Source organism: Emys orbicularis, chromosome 3, assembly GCF_028017835.1.
Source record: "Emys orbicularis isolate rEmyOrb1 chromosome 3, rEmyOrb1.hap1, whole genome shotgun sequence".
Lineage (NCBI taxonomy): Eukaryota > Metazoa > Chordata > Testudines > Emydidae > Emys > Emys orbicularis.
This window is the reverse complement of record NC_088685.1, coordinates 164454241-164475621: the sequence shown is the minus strand read 5'-3', so window position 1 is coordinate 164475621 and position 21381 is coordinate 164454241. Positions and strand designations below refer to the sequence as shown.

The window sequence follows — 21381 nt, the reverse complement described above, 5'->3', positions numbered from 1 at the left end:
ATTGTGCCTGGATAGATGTTAAGGATGTGGGTGGATTCAGGATTTCTGAATTTGATGGGGGTTACGTTAATAAGGTGTATCCTGTTTGAAGGGAGCAGCAGTTTTGGGAAACAATGAGATCTGCTTTCTTTTCCTTCGGACTGGCTGCGCATTAGCCGTAATGGGAGGCTCAAGTCAGGACTTCAACTTGTCATCAAATCAGTCTCCTAACAGCATCCTCTGGGGCTCGAGTGGAGGGACCAGTTTGTAACCTCTACATCGCCTGCAGCATAGAGCTGGCTCCATATGTCACTCGCTGCGGGTGGGGTAGCGGAGGAAAGACACGACTTGCCCTGTCAAAGGTGCCGAGATTTTGTGTGTGTGTGTGAGAGAGAGAGGGGCGGGCTGGCTGCGGGCAGAGTGTGATACACGCAGCCTCGGGAAGGGTGGGCCTGGCTGGATATTTCAGCCAGACACTCGCCACCTCTCTGTATGAGCAGATCCACAGAGATCTAGAGCCCGGGGGGGTGGTGGGGGGAGCAGCAGCCTCCACTCCACCACCTTCCTTGGGGTGCGGGAGAAGCAGGTCTGCACGCTTAGTTGCCAGAGATTTGGGGGAACCAGTTCTCTAGGACAGCTGGCAGGGATCAATGCACCCGGTCGTCTGCAGCCAGCAGGCTCTCAATGAGATCGGCTCTCTTCTACCCGTGCCTGCGTGGCAGCGGCCATTTTGCGCACGGACTGGTGTGGGCTCCGTACTGCGCCGGCGCAAGCGATGCGGGCGGAAGCAGGGCTGCCTGGAGGGGGAATCTGGGGACAGTGAGGGCGGAAGCGGTTCCGCTGTGAGCTGAGGCTGCTCCGCCAGCGGGTAGAGGGGCGGTTTCCGCATCAGCAGCAGGCTCGTCCGCGGAGGTAAACAGCAGCCCCCGCCCACAGTGTAAGAGAGCGAGGTGGCGGCTGGGTGGTGCGGGCCTGTCCGCTCGTGAGTGAGCCTGGCCGGGGGTGGGTGGGACGGGACGGGACGGGACTCCGTTGCTGTGAGCTTGGCCTGACGGTCGCGCTGGGTTTCTTGGCCTTTGAGGGTGCTGAGAAGTGCGGCCCTCCTGCCTTGGCTCGCTGGGTGGGCTAAATCCTGGCTCCCAAGCTGGGGACCAGAGATGGGGGGATGGGGTCGGGAGCGCGTTGGGAGAGGGGTCTCCGGGGTCTAGACAAAGCTGCGCCCCACTGTTGTAGCAGTGGCAGGCGGCCCGCAGCCCCTCGCGTTCCCCAAGCAGCTGGTGATGCACGAGCAGGAGGCGCCCTAACTCTCCCAGTAGCTCTCCGCGTTCGTGTGTGTATTATATGCAATACACCACCAAACGTGATAGTGATGCTACCAAGTGCAGGACAGACTCACCCAGCTCTTGACTTGGCGGATTTACAAGATCTTTAAAATTGTCCAGGTGACTAGTCCCAGTTCTTTAAATATTCAGGGTCCCTGCTTAGCAGAGTAATCTAATACAAGAATTATTGTACAGGGATTGTACATACTTGTAAAAAGACATAGTTATTCATAATTGCTCTGAGTACTTGCTTTGGCCAACTGCTTCCTTGTAATGCCCAAACAAGAGATTGCGTTATCCAACGTTGTTAAAATGACAGTTTGTTCAGACACTTGATCACCATGGTTGTCAATGTGCTGCCATATTGAGGACGGGGTTCAGAACAAGAAAGAGAGCTCTCTAGATATAGTCTGATATCTTCCTCTAGTTCATCTTATTTTGAAGCCTCTAAAATCTTCCCTCTTGCAAATGTTACTAGGTGCATTATGCCTTGGGGAAAAATACAATGAGGCATTTGCTGTCCACAGAAAGATTCTCCTCTCTTCCACACGCCAGGAGAAAGTTGACTAATTATCTAGGCCCACAATCTGTTCTTTTGCCTCTCTCCACCTCTACTCCAGAAAGATCTGGAAAAATAGAACAGCCACACACCATGGCTCTAAACAGTAATTGACTTTAGAACTGTCTGGAAGAAACAAATTCTGATGTCAAGGGGCCTGTGCTGCATATTCTGTTCTGTTAGACCCCGGACAGTTCACTCTAAGGACTGTTAGAATGATTATTATTATTTGTATTACTGAATTGCTTAGGAGCCCTAGTCATGGACCAGGAGCCACTGTGCTAGGCACTGTACACATAGAAAAATGAAAAGAAGGTCTCTCATGTAGTCAGGATCCTCTCCATAAAAGAGCTTTCTAAATCAGTGATGCACCCTACCCAGAAGTCAGGACAGTCTTCAGAAGAATCTCTTTCTGCTGATGCTATAGGAAGGCAGTCTTCCAGTCTCCAAATGTAGGTTCAAGTAGCAGGCATTGGAATAATCAAGTATGGATATCAAAAAGGCATGGATAATTGTGCCACAGGCCACATCAGACAAACTATTGCCTTACCAGACATAGGTGAAAAAAGGCACTTCTAACTACTGATGTCTCCTAAAAGTATGTTGCTGTATGTAAACACCAATCAGATTGCAAACTGCCTTGATTGTGGTTGAGCATTCTTTGTGGTTGAGCATCCAGCCCTCTGTTAAAGGGAAAGTCATTGTGAAGAGTGGAAGACCTCTTGGTGCTGAGGAGGCTTTATGGCCTACCACCTTAAACAGTTTCTCTTGTACTATACACCTCTACCCCGCTATAACGCGATCCGATATAACACGGGTTCCCGTATAGCGAGGTAGCAGCGGGGCTCCAGCGGTGCTTTAAGGGGTCCGGGGCTCCGGCTGCTGCGGGGAGCCCTGGGCCCTTTAAATCACCGCTGGAGCCCTGCTGCCCCTACCGCAGAGCTGTGGCAGCAGGGCTCGGCCGACGATTTAAAGGGCCCAGGCTCCCCGCAGTGGCTGGAGCCCGGAGCTCTTTAAATCACCGCCGGAGCCCTGCCGCCCCTACCCCGATATGACAGGGTTTCAGCTATAACGTGGTAGGGATTTTTGGCTCCCTACGACCGCGTTATAGCGGGGTAGAGGTGTAGTAAGGGCTTGCTGTTGTGAGCCTTCCTGTGCAATCTCCCATTTCTTCACTGTGAGCTAAGCCTGTAAAGGAGCTGTAGAATAGTGCCCTACAGTGGTGAGTTCAGAGTTTCAAAAAGTACGTAAGTACATATCAATATATCTGTAACAGGTCTAGGATCTCCAACAAGTCTCTCTCCCCCACCCCCTTAAAATTACTTATAGAGCTTTGCAAATTCATTTCATAAAAGAAAAATGTAGCTCACATGCACTTTATAGACCCAAGTGGAGCATCAAATGCACTAGAGAAAGAGGAGCACCCCAGTTACCCTCATGTAACTGATTTCTTCCAAACTTTAGGTTTCCAATAAATAGAATCACAAACAGTACTTGAGAGAAATGACCCACTGGTTTCATCGCAACCCTTTAAAGGCTACAGCTCCTGTCACATTCAATTTCTATGGGGTAGCCAGCAGTCCTGCTGCAACAAAGATTTGCAAGTAAGTGTGTTTCAGACTAACACTAACTTCTTTTCCAGTGTTCAGGGTGTACCATGGACATCTTTTTAGTATTGTTTGAAGAGACTAGAGATTTGTAGGCTGGGAGACAATAAAGCACTGATAGCATTTTCAGCGTCCAGTTCTAGAGAATGATTAATCTAATCTTACAAATCTGATGCTACATAGCAAAACCTATTGTAACAAAACAGAGGCTAAAAGGACTAGACGTTCCATCACTTTTTTGCTGTGTGTGTGTATCCTATTGCGGAAGGATTAGTGTAAGTAATGTACATAAATTAATAAACCAAAAGTGTTCTATTGTAGAGATAAGAGTGGCTCTGAAAAAGCATTTAAGTCAAGCTTATAAATACAGAGACATGATTACAATTCTATCTATTCACGTAGTGTAAAATCTCAATGCTGATATTGCTCCCGCCATGTTAACTTCTCTGGAGAGGATGAACAGCAGTTCCTATGCATTCTAGTATACAAACACATGGCTTCGTTTACAAAAGCATGAGAATCAATTACACAGTGTGTGCATATATCTTTGATTAAGAGACTTTGAGTCAGGGCTCCTGGGTATTATCCTTAACTTCTGTCACACACTTGCCCAAGGCCACACAGCAAGATACTTACCTTCTTTGCCTCCGTTTATGGATCTGAAATGAGTACAACACTGTTCTATTTCATGTGTATTGTGAGGCTTAATTCATGTCAGTGATGTAATTTGAGATCATTGCATAAACGCAATTATAAAAAGTGACTATTGGAACACGCTATTATGGATTTTCTTTTAATTATAATGTACTCTAGTAGTGCACCACTGATGCAGTGATCTACCTCTGAAGTTTTGGGTGGATAACAAATATTTCTGTTAGTTGGGTTAAAATTTGGATTAAAAAGCAGTTAAAATTGTTCATTTACTGACATTGATAACTACTACATATAATGTGTCCAAAATGAGCCATACTTTAAACTGAAAATACCAATGCTGAAGTGAATGTTGGGTCCTATAAGAGATTAAAAGACTTCTTAAATCTGATCCCTCCCTGAGAAGTGTTTGATGTGTCTTTTTTCCAGTGGTTATCTCAGATATTAAATTGATACTGCACTTAGCTAGAAGGATAAGAAATAGTGTGAGGGTGTATAAAAGGATCACCTTTTGTATATATATATATTTTTTTTAAACATAGTGACTTAAGATCATCCAGGGTACGACTCTTGGAGCTGTTTACTGATTTGAGTTGTAATCCAGAAATGATGAAGAATGCAACTGATTTGTACTTTTCACTCTTGCAAGGTAAGAACTTTGCAAGCTGCAAATAAAAGATTTTGTATAATAATCTTAGGTTTAATAAAACTCATAATAATTTGTTATACCAATTTCTGTAGGGGCATTATCTGATCACCAGGAAATACGGTGTCTCCTGTTCCTGTCACCCATAGCCTTAGAAGCCTCAGTCAGCATCCTGGCAGTACTCGGAGCATGGACAGTCCTTTGCTCTCTGCCTTTTAACCAAGTGTTCCAGGTTAGGTATCTCAGCCGCCTTCTGCTTTCTGGGGAGGAGAGAAGTTGATTTTCCTTGTCTCTGAGAATAGACTGCGTTACTCCTAAAAACAGGTCTATGACTTCTCTCAGAATGGAGAGGATACCAAATCGAAAGTGTAAAATAGTCTCAGGTCTAACATTAGGTAATAGTTTAGCTAAATAAAGCAGTCTTGCAACTACAGTTATCCAGGTGCTGATATGGCTTTCATCACTTTGGTATCTGAGTTTTCAGTAGATATTCACTTACATTTTATGGCTCAGATGTCTGTCATGCTTCCTCAGGCTCTTTCTCGCCCCTCAGCATGCCAAGAGCTCAGTAACCCACTCTGAGTCAGCATTTTCTCTGTGTCCAAATTGCTCTACAGGCCCGTCAAGTAACATCCTTGAATTCTGTGCAATGGGCAGAGCTGAGCTTAAATGAAACACATTACTTATGGATGTCTAGGCTAGATTGGCCTATGGACAATTACCCTTTTTTTGCAGCTGTCTTCATTTGAAATCTGCCCCCCTTCCAGCTCTATTGTACCTTATAAGTTTATTCAATATTATATGAACCTCTGCTTCCTTGTCCACCTCCATTCAGTTCTTTCCTACATTGATTTGAAACAGTTTTGAAATTACATACATAATAGCTTGCCTTTTCCACAAACAATGATTTGCTGTCTGTCGTGATGATTCATTAGTATGCTTATAGCCTTCTGTGTCCCAGCCTGACGTGTGAATCTTTCAAATCAAGTTAACTTTGGCTTAAATGACAATTGCTTATTCTCTCTATCAGCCTTAAACCCTCCCCCCCCCCCCCCGTGTGTTTAATCACTCATTTTAAAAAAAATTATTATCTATAGTAAATATTCCTCTGTGTCACACAAGGGTCTTGAGACTGCAGACAAATCAGGTTCCCCGGATAGAGGAGCGGGTACTGTCCGAGCTGTTGCAGAGAAGACAGGTGGAGGAGGATGCCTTCAATAAAGAGGAATCCATACCCATTCACTGGGGCTTGTCTTCACAGTTAGTTTGAGTTAGTTCACTTGGTTTATTCCACTCAAGTTAGCCTACTCTGAGTGAGCGTGAAAACAACACTCAAGCTACCTAGGGTGATTGGGTTCGCATCTGAGTTGTTGCTTCCCCACTACATTACTAATGTGAACAAGTGTTGGCAGTACTGAAGCTTCAACCACTCCCCTGACAGGCCAACTAACTCAAGCTTAAAGCACCGTCTAAGAGATTTGTGTATGTGGACAGGAATCAGGTTAGGGGCAAAATTCAAATTATAAATTGAGCTAACACTGCAGTGAAGACGAGGCCTAAAACCTTTTCTGCGTCAAATACATTTTTCAAATATTTCCTACCAGTATTAAGAACCCTACTGTAGATGATGACTCTTTCAAGCACCATGTTGATTGGACCTCTCCTGAGTATAGTTAGATGACAAGGTGTTTAAACTACCAGCAGTCCATTTACACCAGGAGCTGGGGCCGAATCATGCTTCGCAACAGTGAAATCTTCAGCAGCGGCTCACAGGGCTGAAGCAATAGCTTGTCTGAGCAGGGAGTGTCTGATAAGACCAGTTGGTCTTGTCTGTTGTAAATCTTGTTCTCTGAACATTCTGAAGAACAAAAGCTTTAAGGAGTAACATGAATGGCCTGAGAGACTCTTTTTGCTGTTCCACCTGCCTACATCTCTACTTGCATCTTTACATTGCTGCCTTCTAATGTTTAAATTGCCTGTTGGAGTGTTTTGTTTTTTGGTTTTTTTTTTTTTTTTTTTTGGACAGGCTTTATAGTCTCACTGGATAACTCTTCTCAAGACTGCAAGTTGCGATATATTCAGAATTTTAAGTGGACAGACACATTACAAGGACAAGTTCCAAGGTATATGTTATATGGAGTCTGCAATGTCTGTGACCAGGTTCTTTAGATTATAGTATAGATCTGTCACTATAGTAAATGTTGCACCATGCTGATCATTAAGTAGTTTCCAAGAGGCTGATTACATTAGTGTTCTAATAATTGCCTTGCTCTTCTGCTTTATAGCTATTACAGTGTTGTTCTGGAGATGCCAAATTGCCTCTCTTTCATTTATTTGAGGTTAAGACACTACATTGAAATGGTGGATCCAGTCTGTTGGGGCTTTCTACAGCCTCTATTTACAACTGAAGACAGAATAACTATTATAGTGCAAAATGGGAAATAACCATACACAATTAATAATATAAAATAAGAATTAGCATGTATATAATTGTAGTGGTTTCTGGTGCTGGAAATCTGAAATTAAGTCTTACTTTCTGGTGATATCCTCCCTCCCCTATTGTGTCTCACCTGAAATGTAGACAAAACTGTTCTGGTCAGGGTCTTTCTCTCTCCCTGTCTTCTGAAGCATATAGCACTCTTTTGGGTGTTGTAGATAAACTGTAAACAGAGACTTTAATAGGAAGATGTTTTTTCTGTGTTTTCCTATTGCCACATCCTTAAACCAAGCTGAATAAGTTACCCTTTAAGTGGGATGAACTTATCATAAGAGCATTTTAACATCTATGCAACTTTCTATTCTTACATTCTATTCTCTTATTTGTAGTTAGTAACTGCATGCTGTAGAAAGCACTTCAAAATAGCTGCCAAGTTAACAGGTCTAAGACTACATCTTTTTGTTTATTTAAACTAGTTATCCCAGACCTAGGTTTTCCACAAAACAAGCATTTTAAAAATAAATGAAAGAGAAATGTTAACCTCACTGAAAGCTCAATAAAGTATGTTACCCTGTTAATATAAAAATTCTACTACTAAACTCTCTTCCCAACCCCAGAAAAAATCCATGTGAAAGGCACATATTTGAACACCCTGTGGGATTTGTTCACCTGACTTCTTGGGGGATAAGCAAAAGATTAAATCATTATTAGAAAATCCAAGAAATAGAAAAGCTATAAATTGGACGTTTCTGACATTTTAAATGAAAACCAAACCTACTTTATGCAGGTAGCTGCCATTTGTTATGTTGCAGAAGTACAAATTAGAGAACTTGTCTAAACAAATTGGAAAGCATGAAATTGCTTGTTTTGCCTTTTTATATATATATATATATATATATATATATTTGTTTATTTTTAGTGCCCAGCAGGATGCTGTGTTCGAACTGGTTTCCATGGGATTTAACGTGGCTCTCTGGTACACAAAATATGCATCGAGACTGGCCGGGAAAGAAGAGTAAGTGTTTTTTCCTCCTTTAGCAACTCTATTGCAATAATATCCCAACAAAAAGGAAATCCTCAGTTAAAGCAGACTTCATTCACGTGCTTTAACATTCAGATGCACTCTGGCTCCTTGCCTCCCCAAGAAACTTCCTTGCACTTGCAAAATGTAACCAACCACAATGCACACACCAAATTTCTCTACATCACACTCAGATGTACAAGTTAAACTTCAGCCATACCTAGATCTAACATATTTTTATAAACCTATTCTCCACTGAAATCTAGAATATTTTATTTCTGCATAGATAAGTCACATTGGCGTGGAGGCTAGTTTTCCCCATGCTCACATAGCTCCTCCAACACCTCTTGCTGCCAAGTCTGCCTCCCTGGCTCCCCAAGGTCTGTTGACTGGGCAGAGGTGAACATAAGGGAATTGGGCTAGCAGCATCGATGAACAAAAGTAACTTTCAGAACTTGACAATTTATTGGCTTTTCTTTACAGAGGTAAAATAAGTTATAGCAAACAAAGGAAATAACTTTTTGCAACTCAAGATTGAAAAGTAGCCTGGCTGAGACCAGGGGCAGCTCTATGTTTTTTGCCGCCCCAAGCACGGCAGTCAGGCAGCCTTCGGTCCACTGGTTACACAGATTCGGCGGCATTTCTGCGAGTGATCTGCCGGTCACACGCGTACCTGCCACCGAATTGCCACCGAAGCCGCAGGACCGGCGGACCTCCCGCAGGCATGCCACCGAAGGCTGCCTGACTGCTGCCCTCACGGCGGCCAGCACGCCGCCCCCAGCGGCTTGCTGCCCCAGGCACGCGCTTGCTGCACTGGTGCCTGGAGCCGTCCCTGGCTGAGACATTCTCTAAATGAATGTGTGTGGGAAGTTTCTAGTTACTGTGGCTCTTCACTTGGAGAAGCCTGAAAAACATTAATGTGAAGGGAAATCTTAGCGTTTTCTATGCAAACTATTAAATATTGGACTGAAAATATAGAAAATTCAGTTCTCCTACAATGAGCGTGTTTAATGACTGGATTTAGTTTTGAAATTTAAGTGTGAAATAGAGGGATTGTAATTCTGGTTTAAGTGCAGATATAAACACAGCCACTACAGTGTCCTCATAAGTAGCATTTTGCTGAGGAAAAAGTACAGCCAAGCAATGCTGATAAAGGTCAGGCAATAAAACTAAGAATAGTGAACAAGTAGAACTACTCTACAAGAGTAATGTATGGACAAAATCCCAGGTCTTTGGGCTTTTAGATATAAGGCGATTAACCAATGTATGAGTAGTGAGTTTTGTAAGATTATGAGCTGGTACATAACTCAGCTGTGTAATATTAACTTGAATGCAGAATTACATATTTCATTAACAATCTTTCAGTATAACAGAAGATGAAGCAAAAGATGTTCACAGAAGCTTGAAGATAGCAGCTGGGATTTTTAAACATTTGAAGGTAGAAAACATACCTTTATTCCTATTTCTTAAGTTGTAAGTTTCTCTGTACAGAGACTTTGTCTACTCCTTGTCCTGTACAACACTCAGTGAATTGTCAGTGCATTACAAAAGACTTTTAAGAGACTTTTTTGGTTCATATGCAGAGGATTTATGCAGTCATAGTGGAGCTTTTGAATGCTGCGGAAAATAATGTACCATCAATGAGTCATGCTACTAGTCAGTTGCTATGGCTGGCCGTTAATCAAGGTAGAAAGGCAATGGCAATAGTGTATTATAGTGACATGGCCAGCCATCACCTTGACTCCTTCACTTGTAATTTATACCCATTTAGTAATAGAAAATGTATCTTGGAAAAAACCCTGACATTTAGTAGTGGTGTCTTAGATTTGAACTAACCTTGAAACTGACTGTCTCTCTACCCTTAGGACAGCCATATCCCCAAACTGATTACACCTGTAGAAAAGGGAAGGGATTTAGAAGCTCGACTTATAGACTCCTACATCATCCAATGCCAAGCTGAAGCTCAAGAAGGTAAAAAAATAATGGGGGTATTCATCTGTGGATTTCTTTTGTGGTTCATAATGTCTCCTGGATAGTGACAGCCAGTGTTCTCCCAAAGTACTGTGGTTTGGGGTTGATTGCATAACCAGAATCAAACTCTTCACTTTTGTTAAACAAATAGCAATAAAACATTACAAATATTTGTTGATCGGTTTTAGAGACGTTCTCTAGGAGATTCTCGTTTCCACCCTTCTCAGGCACCCTTGCTTAATACAATATGAAAACGTCTAATAAACTAAAGGTCCAAATATTTTGAAATAAAAAAATTGAAAACTAATCTCACTGCAGCGTACCATTGCCCATTTTGTCAAGTTTTCTTTTGTACTCATTTCGAGCTATTCTATTCCGACAGTAGTTATGCCTTAATTTTGTCTATAAGGCTTGCATCAATTGTCAGAGCACACCGTTATTTCTATGCTAATAGAACTCAAGTATTCAAACTGCTAAATCCCTAATTAGGTTTGATGTGACTGTCTGCAATTACATTTTATTAATGGTTTTAGTGACAATTGCCCGAGCTATTGAGCTGAAACACAATCCTGGTCTGATAGCTGCTCTAGCCTATGAAACAGCCAATTTCTACCAAAAAGCTGGTAAGTTAAATTACAATGTCATTTGAGTCCTTAGTGATTTAGTTTGCATGTCTTGCAGAAAAACAAACAAACCACTAACATTGCAATCGAGCGGTAACCCTGCTGCAATTTCTCTGTGGACAGCGTTAACAGCATGTCTGTGCTTCCAGTCAGTAATTTGAAATCATGTTCTAACAGACAATCATCAAGTGTCACTTCTCAATATAACAGATTTATAGTGGGTGGGTCTAGAGGCAGTGTCCTACTAGCTCTGTGGGTGATTTTGTTCTGGTTCTGTTCTTCAGCTAGCTAGGATAGTAAGTTAGTAGACAAGGGGGTGGATGGAGCTCCTCAGGGCAGGGCTGACTATTTCCGAGGAAAAATTAGTTTCTGATAGGGCACTGGTAAATACTGGTTTAAATTGGGAAAAATAAAATTAGTATTAGAATATACTAATGAAAATTACTGAAAAATATTTAAAAGTTTTATAATAGTTTTGCAGTAATATGGTCTGTTTAATTTTAATTAAAGGAAATAGAGAAAAGCTTCAACCTAAAGCTGTATTCTTTTGCCTTGGCTACCTCAAACTGAAACTTTTGAATCTGGGAATTCCTAGTCTTTGGCCTGGTCCACACTACACCCCCACTTCGGACTAAGGTATGCAAATTCAGCTACGTTAATAACGTAGCTGAATTCGAAGTACCTTAGTCCGAACTTACCGCGGGTCCAGACGCGGCAGGCAGGCTCCCCGGCGATGCCGCGTACTCCTCTCGCTGAGCTGGAGTACTGGCGTCGACGGCGAGCCCTTCCTGGGTCGATCCCAGAACATCGATTGCCTGCCGTCGGACCCGGAGGTAAGTGTAGACGTACCCTTTGTTTAGCAATGAAATTACATGTTTGTTTAGCAAACAAAAGGGAATTCCCAGATTTTTTTTTAAAATGGGTTTTTTAGTTGTTTTTGAACTTGATGCTTTCATGCAGCTTAAGTTTCTTTGCAGCTGCAGGTATAATTGGTGCACTTCATTGAGATTATAGCTATTTCATACTTATGATCTATAGATACACTTAACTAGACCAGAGTGCTGCTTTGAATGTTTTTTTTTAATGATTTAGAAAAAAAAATTGTTTATGTAATTCTAGATCAAATGTTATCCAGTTTGGATCCAGCGTACACTATTAAATGGAGAAAGTACTTACAGTTGAAGGCATGTTTCTATATGGCTTATGTGAGTACTCTCTAACCAATCTGTGAACACTTAAAAAGGGTTTCTAAAGGTTATCTAGGAGTTAGATGGGGAATGGGAGTCAATTATCATTTGTCCTTGTCACCACATAACAAAATGAGATATTGCAGTCCCTGTAGTACTTAAAAATACGCTGTTCTAGAATAAGATGCAATTTGTGTCCTGTAGAATTTAGTGTAGTTACTCACCTCCACAAGTGGGACAGGTCAGTTTGAGCATTTAATACTTGTGCTCTATTCTCTGCACTGATTCCCAATCTACTTCCAGGTGTAATTCAGAGTTGATCACATCTCTGAATTTATGGATGAGATAGGACCTGATAATATCAGTTGCCACCCCCAAGCCTTCTTGTAGGATGCGTGTTCTGCTAGAGCCTGGTTGATCTCCTGGCATAACATTCTCCATCAACGATCAGCAGCTCTGTAATTAGTTGCTGCTTGCAGTCAGACCATATTTTAGTTTTAAAAAGAAAAATACTTTGACTTTCTCTTAGTTTGGGTCTGTAGCCAGAGGCTGTTTATCTCGTGAATGGGTGAGAAAATTAAGGCTGGGCTGGGTTTGATTTGTGCTATTTGTTAAGACCATCTGTGTGTAATTCTTGTAATATGGACAATGATGGAATAAGGTAATGCTGTCGGATTTGGTTTCACAGTACAGCAGGGAATATATATGTTGCATCTTGAGAATATTTATATTGGGCCTAATCTAAGTGGAGTGGGCTTTTATAAATGAAAGGGAGCATTTGATATTGCACTTCAGTAGGAGCCCTATTTGAGCATAAGAGCCCAAAATAGTCTTATGAAAGGGAGAAAATGGGAGTGTGGTGAAGTCCCACTTAGACCTTGCCATAACAATTCAGAAAAGCTGGAATGTTTGTTGCCTTTCTGAATTGAGTGAAGTTTTTTCATATATTTAAAAAACCTAAACACACGTGGTACCTGATTCTCACCATGAAAACAACTGGGTTTCTTCCCTGCTGAAGGGACTTGTGCACCAGTTAGTGCTGCTTCCTGTTACTTCCCTGGACCCCCTGCTGGTTGACTGTGCAACTGACAGCAGCCTCAGAGAGATGCAGATCTTGCCATTTTGGATTGTGTTCAGCTGTACACGATCCCCATCCAGTGAGGAGGAAATATAGCAAAACTGATGTGTTGACAGGAAATGTGCAATTGATGCCTGTACCTATATCATTCTCTCTCATCAGTCATACTGCTACCATGGTCAAACTCTGCTGGCCAGCGATAAATGTGGAGAAGCAATCAGATCTCTGCAGGAATCAGAAAAATGTAAGTGCGGTTGCCACATTCTCAAATCCCTCATGGAACATCTGCTGTTGTACTGTTTAGAGAATATTTAAAAATCTTTAGTTTTCATACTTCAGAGTAGCTCACAAAATATCCAAATATTTGTATTAAAGCCAAACAAACACATTATCAAGGTTGTATTAGAGTAGGCAATCAATGCATACTAGCTCTCTAGAAGACCTTTAGAGTCCTTAGTGTGTCCAAAGTCCACAAATGTGTGATACAAAGAAAATATGCAACAAGGAGACCAATGTCCACTTAATCTGCTACACCCCTATTTTGGGAGGAGGATATAAACACTGTGGTAAGTCATGTTCCTGATGGATTGGCTGCACATTGTACTGAAGCAGAATTAGGCACGTTCTTACTAAACCTGTAGGTGTTACAAGTGCTGGGCTACTAGATGTTGCTTAGTGAGGCTGAAGACAGTTTGTTTTCCACATTCTAAAACTCTTCCATTTCCAACTGCTGTGGTCCGGTGATAGAACGAATGGGTCTATTTAATATTACATGAGTTACTTGCGATAAAGGATAAAGTAGAGATATGAATACCCATATTGAAAGGTACAGTACTTGGGTTCTAGTGAGTTCAAGAGCAGTTTAAATGTATTTCTTTGCACTTATTTGATCCTACTTCTAATGTTGTCTTCTGTGAACCTGTGGCTCTCTTCTTGATGGTGTTGTAAACTTGTATTAGAATTTCTGACTCAAAAATCAGGGTGTAGAAAACTTACTTTCTTTAGTTCAGACTTACCTAATATTACAGGTTCTGCACCCACATTTTGGCCTGGGCAGACTGAGTGTGCATGGTGGTATTGAATGTCTTAATAAGATGCAGTTAAAGACTGGAGTTCCTATGAGAGGGAGTTCTGTCAGTTTGGGGAAGGAGAGGGATCTGCAGGAAGACTCTGTCAGGGGATCCAGAGAGGAAAGAGATCTTTAGAGGACCAGGATCACAGAGGACTGTGGAATGAACTGTCCATGCTAGCCAGGTAAAAAGGCCTGGATGGAGCAACCTGCACTGGGGGGCAGAAGCCTTAAGAGGGAAGGGACTTGAGGAAATGCCAGGCAGGACCTGGGTTTGAAACAAACTCTGAGCCCATTAAAGGTCTGAAGAACTTTGGTGTTGGGAAGACTTGTTTTAAGTTGACATTTGTATTCTGATCTTTTAATAAACCTGACCTCAAAAAGGGATGTTGTGTGACTTGCATGACAGTCTGGGTGCAGTTATTGGAAAGCCCAAGAAAGGGAAACAGAGGCAGGGTCCAACTCCTTGTTACATCTGGTAATGCAATATTCCATTTTATTATAATGTACTTTGTCCCATTAGCCTAAAAACACCAGATAAATGGAAGCTTTTGGCAGGCTTTAAAAAAGTGTGTCTTAAAGATGACACCATCAGGAGCTCTTTAATTACCTGAAAATCATAAGGGAATCGCACAAAAAGTGGAAGCATGGATTAATTGCTAAGAAAGAGTAACAAAAGAATAGCACAAGCATGTAGGGACAAAATCAGAAAGGTGAAAGAACAAAATGAGTTACACCTAGCAAGGGACATAAAAGGCATTAAGAAGAGGTTCTTTAAATACATTAGGAGCAAGAGAAAGATGAAGGAAAGTACTTAACGTTGTAGTTATGTTCCTGAAAAATGTGACTTTAAGTGAAACGGGATGTTAAGCGAATCCAATTTCCCCATAAGAATTAATGTAAATGGGGGGGGGGGGAGGATTAGGTTCCATGGAATTTTTTTTTTGCCAGACAAAAGGCATTATATACATTTTAAACAATTTTTAAACAAGCAATTTAATACTACGCTGGGGGGGGAGTAGTGTGCACGTGCTGTGTGTTTACCAACATAGTGTACATACAATACAGTACTATAGTTGGGAGGTGCCCCTGCCTTACCCTACACAGGCACAGCCCACTGGCACTGGAGATGAGGCAGGCAAAGAGGCTGAAGGTGCTGTAGGCTAGGAGAAGCACGTTGCGCAGCAGCGGCAGCTTCCCCTACTCTGCAAGCACCAGGGTCGGGGTGGGTAGGGGAGGCTCAACCCTCAGCCCGCTCACTCCCCCCTTCCCCTAAGCCCCCATCCTTGACCTGCCTCTTCTCCCCCCCACCTCCTCCCCCTTTACTTCCCATGCTGCGTCCTCGCTCCTCCCCTCCCCTTCTAAACACCGCAAGCCAGTTGATTGCCTCCTGCCAGGGGAAGGAGGGGGAATCTGCACACCGAGTCCTCGCTCCTCCCCCCTCCCTTCTGCCCAGGGCAATCAGCTGGCTTGCGGCATTTAAAGGGGAGGGGAGGAGCGAGGACGCAGCGTGGGAAGTAAAGGGGGAGGAGGTGGGGGGGAGAAGAGGCAGGTCAAGGATGGGGGTTTGAGGGGAGGGGGCGGGCTGAGGGTTGAGCCCGCCCCTGGTGCTTGCAGAGGAGGGGGAAGGCGCTGATCCGCAGGGTCTGCCAGTGGGTGGGGAGCGCTGGGGGGGGGGGGGGCGTAGGGAGGCTGCCAGCTGTGGAGAAAGCAGGCAGCCAAACAACGTAAGAGTGGAGCATTGCACAACTTTAAATGAGCATGTTCCCTAATTGATCAGCAACGTAACAACGAAACAACGTTAACCGGGACGACTTAAACTGAGGAGTTACTGTATAGGTCCTCTACTTGGTGGGGAAAAAGAGCTAATAACTGATGACATCAAGAAGGCTGAGGTGTTTAATACCTATTTTGCTTTAGTCTTCACTAAAAAGGTTAATGGTGACCGGATCCTCACACAGTTAATATTAAGAACAAGGGGGAAGGAACACAAAGCAAAATAGGGGAAGAACACGGTAAAGAACATTTAGATAAGTTAGATCAGTGGTTCTCAACCTATTTACCATTGTGGGCTACATCCAATACTACCTATATGGCCCTGAGGATGTCATATGGGCTGCAGCTGTGTGCCGATTGGGCTGCAAGCGGCCCATGGGCCACAGGTTGAGAACCACTGAGTTAGATGTATTCAAGTTGTCAGGGCCTGATAAAATTCATCTTAGGGTCGTTAAGGAACTAGCTGAAGCAATCTCAGAATGGAGGACAGTTGAGGTCCCAGAGGACTGGAGAAGGGCAAACATAATACCTATCTTTAAAAGGGAACAAAGAGGATCCAGGGAATTATAGACCAGTCAGCCTAACTTAGATATCTGGAAAGATACTGGAACAAATTATTAAACAATCAGTTTGTAAGCACCTGAAGGATAATAGGATTATAAGAAATATCCAGCATAGATTTGTAAAGAACAAATCATTTCAAACCAACCTAATTTTCTTCTTTGGCAGGGTTACTGGCCTAGCGGATGGGGGAAGCAGTAGATGGGATATATCTTGATTTTTAGTAAGGCTTCTGTCACAGTCCCACATGACAATCTCATAAGGGAAGTAGGGAAATGTGGTCTAGATGACATTACTATGAGGTGGGTGCACAGCTGGCTGAAAGACCATACACAAAGTGTAGTTATCAATGGTTTGCTGTCAAGCTGGGAGGGTGTATCTAGAGGGGTCCTGCAGGGGCGAGGCCTGGGTTTAGTACTATTTAATATTTTCATTAATGACTTGGACAATGGAGAGGAGAATCCACATATAAAATTTGAAGATGACATCAAACTGGGAGGAGTTGTTAGAATTTTGGAGGACAGGATTAGAATTCGAAATGACCTTGACAAAGTAGAGAATTGGTCTGAAATCAACAAGATGAAATTTAACAAAGACAATTGCAAAGTACTTTACTTAGGAAGGAAATGCACAGTTACACCATGGGAAGTAACTGGCTAGGTCATGGTACTGCTGAAAAGGATCGTTTAGGAGGGGTGGCATAGTGGATCACAATTTGAATATGAGTCCACAGTGTGATGCAGCTGTGAAAAAGACTAATATCATTCTGGGGTGAATTAACAGGAGTGTCTTTTGTAAGACACAGGAGGTAATTATCCTGCTCTACTCAGCACTGGTGCAGCCTCAGCTGGAGTACTGTGTCCAGCTCTGGGCACCACACTTAAGGAAAGATGGGAACAAATTGGAGAGACTCTAAAGGAAAGCAACAAAAATGATAAAAGGTTTAGGAAGGGTTAAACTGGTTTAGTCTTCAGAAAGGAAGGCTGAGGGCAGGGGGGGACCTGATAATTGTCTTCAAATATGTTGACTATTCTAAAGAGGACTGTGAGCAATTGTTCTCCATGTCCACAGAAGCTAGGACAAGAACTGTAATGGGCTTAATTTGTATCAAGAGAGACTTAGGTTAGATATTAGGAAAAAAATTCTAACTATAAGGGTAGTTCAGCTCTGAACGAGGCTTCCAAGGGAGGTTGTGGTATCCCCATCACTAGAGGTTTTTAAGAACAGGTTGGACAAGTACCTGTCAGGGATGGTCTAGGTTTACTAAGTCCTTCCACAGCGTAGGGGGCTGGATTTGATGACTTCCCAAGGTCCCTTCCAGCCTTACACTTCTATGATTCTATGATCTTAAATATTTGTATCAAGGGACTAATGGTAATATTATAAAAATGTGAGTTAATACTCAGTCATATAAATGAAGGCATTATTTAAGCTTATTTAAGCTGGAGAGAGCAATTTCACTTTGGATTAGCTTTATTAAAGTGAGTCTTGCATTTCTAGAGAGCACTTTCTTCCCCTCTGACAGGCTAAGCAGACAAGAGAGTCATAGAAAAGCATCCTTCTTGGAATTTTCCCTTGGTCCCTCAGGGCACAACTGTACATTTCAGGCTTCTTTAATGTGCTTGGCTTATTATGATACCAGACACCCACAGTGGTGTTCCCCTTAGTCTGTCCCTGAATTCTTTCAGGACTATGTTCAGTTCCGTGGCTATGTAGTTCCAGTTCTTGTTTTACAGTCCCACTTCTACTTGTTTCTGCAAATAAGAATACTTCTCTGTCCTCCCCACCCAAAAAGTTGTCTACCTCTTTTACTGACTATACCGATGTTTGGCCATGGTTGGAGGAGTCACCCTGAAACCAGCTGCTTCTGCTTTATCTAATCAGAATCCTGGAGGGATTACTGGGTCTGTTACAATTAAAGTAAGAGATAAGTGCAGTTTTATGACAATTGTAACTTTCACATTGCTTTCTTGTGAAGTTTTTGTCAAGGCTGAAGCATTATGCAAAGAATATGGTGAAACAAAAGGGCCTGGGACTACTGCCAAACCCTCTGGCCACCTCTTCTTTAGGAAACTGGGAAGTCTGGTTAAGAATACCCTAGAAAAATGCCAGAGAGAAAATGGATTCATGTAAGTATATATTCCTTACTTGGTACACTACTTTACACAGATGTGGGGTTTTTTGTTTTTTTTTAAATCCTTCATTTATTATTACTTTTAAGGTTAGATTGTAAACTTTACAAAGAACAATTTTTCCCTTAATAAAGAATTTGCTTCAGTGTGTTAAAGAAACTGGAAGAGTGTCTACTTTCTTCATGTGTCTGTAATATAAGTAAACTTTGAATCTTGTCTTTGCTTGTGACTTTCTTAAACTTAGCCATTGTTTTTGTAGGACCTACATAAAAATCTATATTTGTACTTCCTTTGCTGGCTTTTCTAAAGTAAATCAGTAATATTGCCTGAGCTGTGTGGCCTGTTAATTGCTAAGTGCCCCAAGTAACTATGGTAAATAGGGCATTCAGTTAACTGATTTATAAACTTACTCTTGAAGGGACATCAACTTTGAATCTAGTGAGTTCAGAATAGTTACAAGAACTACACCAGCCCCTGAATCCCCTTGCCAATCATAGAACACAAGTACTGTCAAATAACACAGTAAACTAAAAATAGAGAAATGTTTTTTGCTAATCAACTTCAATTACATGAATTGTATTTCTGACTTGTAACAGTAGTATATAAAAAGATTCATAGAAGTCTGATGGCATGTCCCTTTAAAAAAACAACAAAACCCAAAGTCAGATGCCCAGGGTCTGTTCCCTGAGATGTTGTTCATGCCATACTGATGACAGAGAAATAGTCACAGAACTCTGCTCGAGCATAAACACGATATGTGTTGAGCATAAGGTAAGTGGCAGTTTCTATTGCGTGGTGTGACTTTGCAAAAGATATATATAAAAATATTGTGTTTCAGGTTTTGTGATCTAGCAGGGCTCTCTGGTGGTTGCAGTGTTGCCAGCATCAGTGCATGCTGACATGCCAAGCATCTGACAGGGAGATTGAGGAAAATTGTTGCCTCTGCCTCTTCCCTTTTCTCCTAAAGCGTTGCTAACCCTAATCTGGATTTTTATTTTAAGTATCTGTAAATTGAAACAACAGCATTTATCTCTGCTTCCGCCAAAACAAAGGGAAGAAAACCAATCTGTTATCAGATGGAAATGACGAAGGTAGCCAATGGTCCCTTCCAGTTCTATGAGATGGGAGGAAGCACAAATAGGAAATTGTCTGTTCTTGTGAAGCATCACGGAAACCTGCTGCACTGAACACGTTTTCATAATACCAGCATTAAGACCCTTAAATAAAATGGGACTACTTCAGCAGTAATAGTGTGGTGCCTTTGGGAGTGGCCAGATTACTCCCAAAAGTGAAGAAAAATAAACTAACTGCAAATCTTTGTTTACTGTGTTTTTAAAATATTAAATTCTGTCTTAGTTACTTTCAGAAAGTGCCACCTGAGGCTCCTCAGCTGGAGCTGAAGGCGAACTATGGCCTGGTCGAACCCATCCTTTTTGAATTTCCTGCCTTGCATGCACACTGGACCCCTGAAACACTTGCTGCATTTGATCTCACCAAGAGGCCAAAGGATGACAGTGTAAGAATATTTTACTTAACATTTTTCCTCCTCTCCCTCCCATCAGCTTTATCCCACACGTAGTAGAGAGTTGGCACTCTTCTTTTCCACCAGTGCCTTCTGCCATATCCTGCTCAATAGAGCAAACACAGATGGTCTTGAGGTGTAGGCTCTGTGCAGGGGAATTGGGAAACCTGGGTTCTATTCCTGGTTCTACTATGTGACTAGGCAAATCACTGTGCCATAGCGTCCCCATCAGTAAATCTGGAGTAATGCTGGGACACCTCAGGAGTGTTGAGGTTAAATTCAGTGAAGTTGGTGAGGTACTGAGGTACTTTAGGAGCTAATGCCATGGGACAGTCTAATGTAATTAAATAAATAAAAATTGTATATGTGGGCACAGAATGTTAATGCATCTGCTTTTAGTAGCTTGAGGTATTGCTAAAGAGCATCATAGGACAGGATGGTACCAACTATCTAACATACCCTTCCGCCAGTCCTTACTATTTTGCATTTTTATAGTACTCTTCATTTGAGGCTTGCCACACCCCTGTGAGGTAGATGGTGGAATTCCCACTTCAAAAAAGGCACACCGTGAATCAGTCATAGGTCAACAATCCAAGCTCCCAGCTACCTGCTCTCCTCATTGAACAACTTCTGTTAGTCCAGAGCCTAGAAGCCACATTGTTTCCTGGTTGTCTTTGGCTCATATAATGACATTGACCTTCTTTGTAAAGTACTTTGATGTCTCTGAATGAAAAGTGCAATATAGGAGTTAGGTGGTAGTATTAATCTGCCTGTCTGCATTTCTTAAGATAGAATTTAAGGGTCATGTCGTTAAGAAGGCAATGGCCTTCAAACTCACTGCAGCTGTACTTCTAAAGTAGGTGCAGTAAATTGGATGAACTTAGTTTAGTCCATTCTCTGCTGTCCATTTCAAGCCATCATGAAATACAGCAGATTTAACATTTTTGTGTTAGAGAAGCCAGAAAGCCCTGAGCTGGCAGAATAGAGAAGACTAGTGGACAAGTATATCTAAACTCTGCATGGCCTCGCTGCTGAAACCTATAATATGAACATTGTGTGGACCCCATGATTCTTTTAATTCATCTTTTTCAAACTCTTTTTTTGTCTGCAGGCTAAGCCAAAACCAGAGGAAGAAGTGAAACCTCTGAAAGAACCAGATATAAAGCCTCAAAAAGACAGTGGATGCCAGATCTCTTAAACACCATAAGTGCTTTGAATTCCTTTTACAAGTTGTATTTAA

The 21381-nt window shown here is 42.2% G+C and overlaps 1 protein-coding gene across 1 annotated transcript; it reads left to right on the top strand.

The window, feature by feature from the left end:
- Nucleotides 1-804: 804 nt before the first annotated feature.
- Nucleotides 805-21339, top strand: BROX (BRO1 domain and CAAX motif containing). The gene is made up of 13 exons (XM_065401348.1): nucleotides 805-916; nucleotides 3325-3464; nucleotides 4661-4767; nucleotides 6791-6887; nucleotides 8121-8216; nucleotides 9588-9660; nucleotides 10088-10193; nucleotides 10727-10816; nucleotides 11936-12021; nucleotides 13244-13325; nucleotides 18466-18616; nucleotides 19976-20135; nucleotides 21253-21339. The coding sequence occupies exons 2-13, from the start codon at nucleotides 3364-3366 to the stop codon at nucleotides 21337-21339; spliced, it is 1236 nt and encodes a 411-aa protein (XP_065257420.1). The 5' UTR covers nucleotides 805-916; nucleotides 3325-3363.
- Nucleotides 21340-21381: the final 42 nt, after the last annotated feature.